This window comes from Ornithodoros turicata, chromosome 5 (assembly GCF_037126465.1).
Source record: "Ornithodoros turicata isolate Travis chromosome 5, ASM3712646v1, whole genome shotgun sequence".
NCBI lineage: Eukaryota > Metazoa > Arthropoda > Arachnida > Ixodida > Argasidae > Ornithodoros > Ornithodoros turicata.
In genome coordinates this window covers 37,529,198-37,533,394 of record NC_088205.1, presented here as the reverse complement: position 1 = coordinate 37,533,394, position 4,197 = coordinate 37,529,198, and the positions used below count along the sequence as shown (strand labels likewise).

The following is a 4,197-nucleotide window of genomic DNA, read 5'->3' as shown; positions in this document are numbered from 1 at the left end:
TGGACAGGACAAAGTCATATTCTACCCCTTCCATCACCAGTGTTTCTACTTTTATCGCTTGTTTTTGGTATTCAACCTTTGCGGTCGTCTATTCCCCTAGTATTTTTTTTACTTGTCGCTCTGGCGTCAACAAGCGCTTCAGTGGGCTTGTCATTCAGAGAGACGGTCCATCGTTGGCCCTCGTATGACTTCCCATATCTGGGTAGTGGATTTGTTCATTTTCATATTTATCTCTACACTTCCTCTGTTAATGATCTCATGAATGCCCCTTTTACTTTTTAAAATGCTGTACGCGATTCTCTCTGATGTGTTGACGACCTCTGGCACGGTCACCGGTTCCTCTGCGTCCATCTGGTACCGATCTAGTGCAAAGCTATCACCAGACAGTTTTACGAAGAACTCTACCCACATGCTTGCCTTCTAATCCTGCGCCAAAATGTAATGTTGCTTCCTGAATCAAGTCACAATCTCTGGACCTTCCCTCTCTTCTTCACCCTTCGTCCTCCTCTTCACACTACACGTATGTGTTGTGTTACAGAATAAACTTTTGCCTTTCATACTTTGTACGCAAAGCCCGACCTAACTTCTAACCAACTAGCTCAGCATACAGCTCCTCTAGTCCATTAGATGATTGTAAGTAACCACACTGGATGGGGACAATATGCAGGAAATGCAAAGGAACACTTGGAGGCAGGGCCGTTCCAAGAGGGGCACCTTCTTCAGAAGGGGGCGCTACTTAGGTAAAATGATGAACCGAAAAAAAATTTTCACTGTATCATGCGTAGTATTGACTGGCTGTAGCACATCGTAATGGCCACACAGTGAGCACTCACAACGTTGTGGTACACAGAGCTATTAGATAAGAAATAGCTCAGTTCAGAACCATGGTTACAATTACCCATTTTTTTCACAGGCCTTTTTACTTTATTTACGCATCTTTTTTGGACGCAGCCCATTGTGCAGCGGTAACTTGAGCTCCAGATATTTTGTGCTAATGTGGGAGCCCGGAAGACGGTGTGTCCCCACGTGACAACCGAGTGCATAACCAATGTTGACGAGACGAGAAGTAGATGCCTTTGTGTCTGGCTGTACAAGCTGTAGATCTGCCTTGTAGTCTTCAAGGATAAGCACCAAGACAAGTAGGTAGGCAAATACCTTGTCCCTCAACCTATCTGGAAATGTACGTTTGCAGATTCCTTGCTCGTTCCTTGCACTCAATGTAAATGTGTTTAAGAGCTTCTGCTTAATGGGCTCTTCAACGTTTGGCATTGGATCCTTGCGCAGAAAGTCCTTGGGTCGCATTCGAGACAGGTTCACAAGTAACTGGTAGTAAACCAGAAGCCGAGATTCCAGTTCTCGATTCTCTGGGTCCTTGGACATGCGCAGCACACGTTGCAACACATAATCAGAGTAAGTGGCGTCTGCCCTCCATTGTTCAATCTCTTCCGCTCCAGCACTCAGCAATGGGGTTGCCAGTTGGTCAAGGTACGGGTGATCGTCAGCCTGGACAATGGCTTCTATTGGGTACACGTCTTGAGGGATGACTGCATTTTTGTTCTGCGGCGGAATTGCACTGACAGTACTAGTTTCTTCGACAGTCTCCTTCAGGACTGCAGACTCTTGAATCTCTCCGAGAGTTGCACTTGCAGATAACTGAAGGTTCGATTCCTGCACTTCAAGTCGTAGCCGGCTTTCCACCGCTCGACGCTTCCTTTTGCTCCCGAAAGCCGACGCTAGTGCATCTACTTGGCCTCGATAGCTATCACCTTCCTTCGCCTTTGTGCGGCTTTCGGGACGCTGAATGTACGGGGCTAGTGTAACAAGCTCGGCTGGGTAAAGCCGTACGTATTTTCCGTCTTCGATGGCTAGCAACTGTTGGACCAAGGAGTTGTTCCGATGGTATTCTCCTACGTAATCCACGTGATCAGTACTTGCCACAAAAACTTTATGGCTTACACATGACTTTTCCGCTGAGCTTTTTCGCTTATACACACGCACCGGCATTTCATGAGTTTGCCGAAGACATCCATTCGAGAACTTGACTACAGGCACGGCTTTTGTAGGTGTCTCGACCATCAACTGCCACTTATCGTGACCCATTTGCAGAAAGGGAGGCGATGATGATGATGATAGTGGGGGCTATACCAGCTATACCCTTTGTATCGGGCGGATAGCGCGTTAGGCGCTAGATCCTGATTTATTCATTCGTTGTGTTCGTACGCCTCGGCGGCGGTGGCTTTGAATGTAGTGCCCTGGTCAGCGCATGAAGACATCAATTGTTCTCAGTCGTCGGTTTCGCGCTGTTGTAGGCAGGTCACCGGAGCTCATCCAAAACTGCCGTCAAACTAAGGAAGCCGCCATTAGGCGTCCCTGTGTTGCCAGGCCAGAACTGGCGGAGCCCGCTAGTTTTGGCGGAGGAAATCTGAACAATGGTTTTGGTTCATGTTTGTCGTTTTGTCACTGTGTGTACCAAACAAAGACGTGTGAAACGTGATAAAAAGCGATTAACTCTAGAGTGGGGTCATATCTTGTGTGTTTTATTTTTCTTTTAGACTGGCCTCCACCTCTGAGCTTTCTAACTCGAGCCTACTTAGATTTAGGTTTCTATTTTTGGTTGTCAAACCTGTCGAGCCATAAAACGCGTGAACGTGTCTTTAATTAGTGAGTTTATTGGCGATTTCAAAGATATCATGGTTACCGATGCCTTTAAATGGAGCCGAAATCCGAAAGCTTCGACGCCCTGTTTCGGAAGTCAGCAACATAAACATGAAAGTCCCCATTGGCCTCTGGCGATGGAACTCCCCATTCATAATCTTAAAATAAAGTTGTTATTGTTGTTGCCCAATAAATGCATAAAAGAGAATTGCAAGCAGTGCAGAGAGAGGGTGGATCAGGAGCATCTTTCCTAAAGTAAGTAGCCTGCTTTTCCTACTTTCATGTGTGTGAAATTCTTCCACTATGCTTTCGAGTGAATTAAGTTTGTCTTTCCCTGGCCGTGCAGCTTTGTACATCAGAGTGCCAATATATACAAACATAGCTTTACTTTTGTAACATTTACCCAAACTTATAAATTTCAACATCAGAAATATTTTACTAACACAGCATTGACTAGAGGTCAAATGCGGCAAGGTAGCATGCCGCTCAGCACCCACCTTATCAATGTTACTTATGTTTGTTTGATCCCACCTGTCATGTTTTTGTTCAACCATCCGAGAAAAGGTCCTGAAAGAAGCAGTGCAAGTTACTAAGAAAATAATTCCATTTCAGATACATGTACACACACATAGGAGCACCTTGTATTTTCCTCAAGATAGTACAAGCACTCAGATATTTTCACTCTGGGAATATGGCAAGCAGATGCTGCACCATCCCCTTAACAGCTCCACTCGGGAAGGCTCTGGGGATGCATGCACATGCAGCTGGAGATCATATAGCTTTTTCCGACACATTTGAAGGTGTATTACGGGTGTGCTACATAAAGGTAAAGAAGGCACTACTCCTGTTGTTTCTGTAACATTGTTAATGAAAATTTGTCGTCCTCACAGGCTCCCACAACAACTTACGAAACGATATTCGAAATGGGTTCAGCGACTTGAGGAAGTGAATGCGAAATCCTACACTGACTGCAAACACGACCTCGTGTGCTCCACTCATTTTCAGCATTGCTTCTTTTATGGTGGACATAGTCGAGCTGTACTGAAGCCTGGTATATGCCCTAGCGTTCCGGCACCAGGCACCATGTTCAGGTGATGGAGCTTACACTGTTTCATTCCTTTTAGTGTCAGTGTGCCTCTGTACTTCTCTGTGAATTATCTCAATTTTATCCTGCTTGTGCTTGTGTGGAGGTCATGCAAGAGTATACCAACAGCAAAGTATGTCTCAGATGCAAACCTCTTCAAGCGTTTGCCATGAAGCCATGACACAGGAACGGTTTCACTTGGGCCATTCAGTTGAAAGTCTGCTTGCAGCGTATTTTTTGTTTGAGCACGGGTTTAAAAGGTTTAAAAGTAAAGCACGGGTTTAAAAAATCCTTTAAAAGGTAAAGTACCAATTAAAAGTACATGATTGCTGCATAAATGTAATTTTTAAAAGCCAGAAAAGCCAAAAAAGGGTGGCCAGATAGTTTCTGTGAGGCATATTCATCTAGCACATGTGACATGACTAAAATTCATGTACTACCCATAAAACTATGGCTTA

At 44.9% G+C, this 4,197-nt stretch overlaps 1 protein-coding gene across 1 annotated transcript; it reads right to left on the bottom strand.

Moving 5' to 3' along the window:
• Positions 1–883: 883 nt before the first annotated feature.
• Positions 884–2,349, bottom strand: LOC135394369 (uncharacterized). Its single transcript, XM_064625088.1, has one exon. The coding sequence runs from the start codon at positions 2,098–2,100 to the stop codon at positions 925–927; it is 1,176 nt and encodes a 391-aa protein (XP_064481158.1). The 5' UTR covers positions 2,101–2,349; the 3' UTR covers positions 884–924.
• Between the last annotated feature and the right edge of the window lie 1,848 nt (positions 2,350–4,197).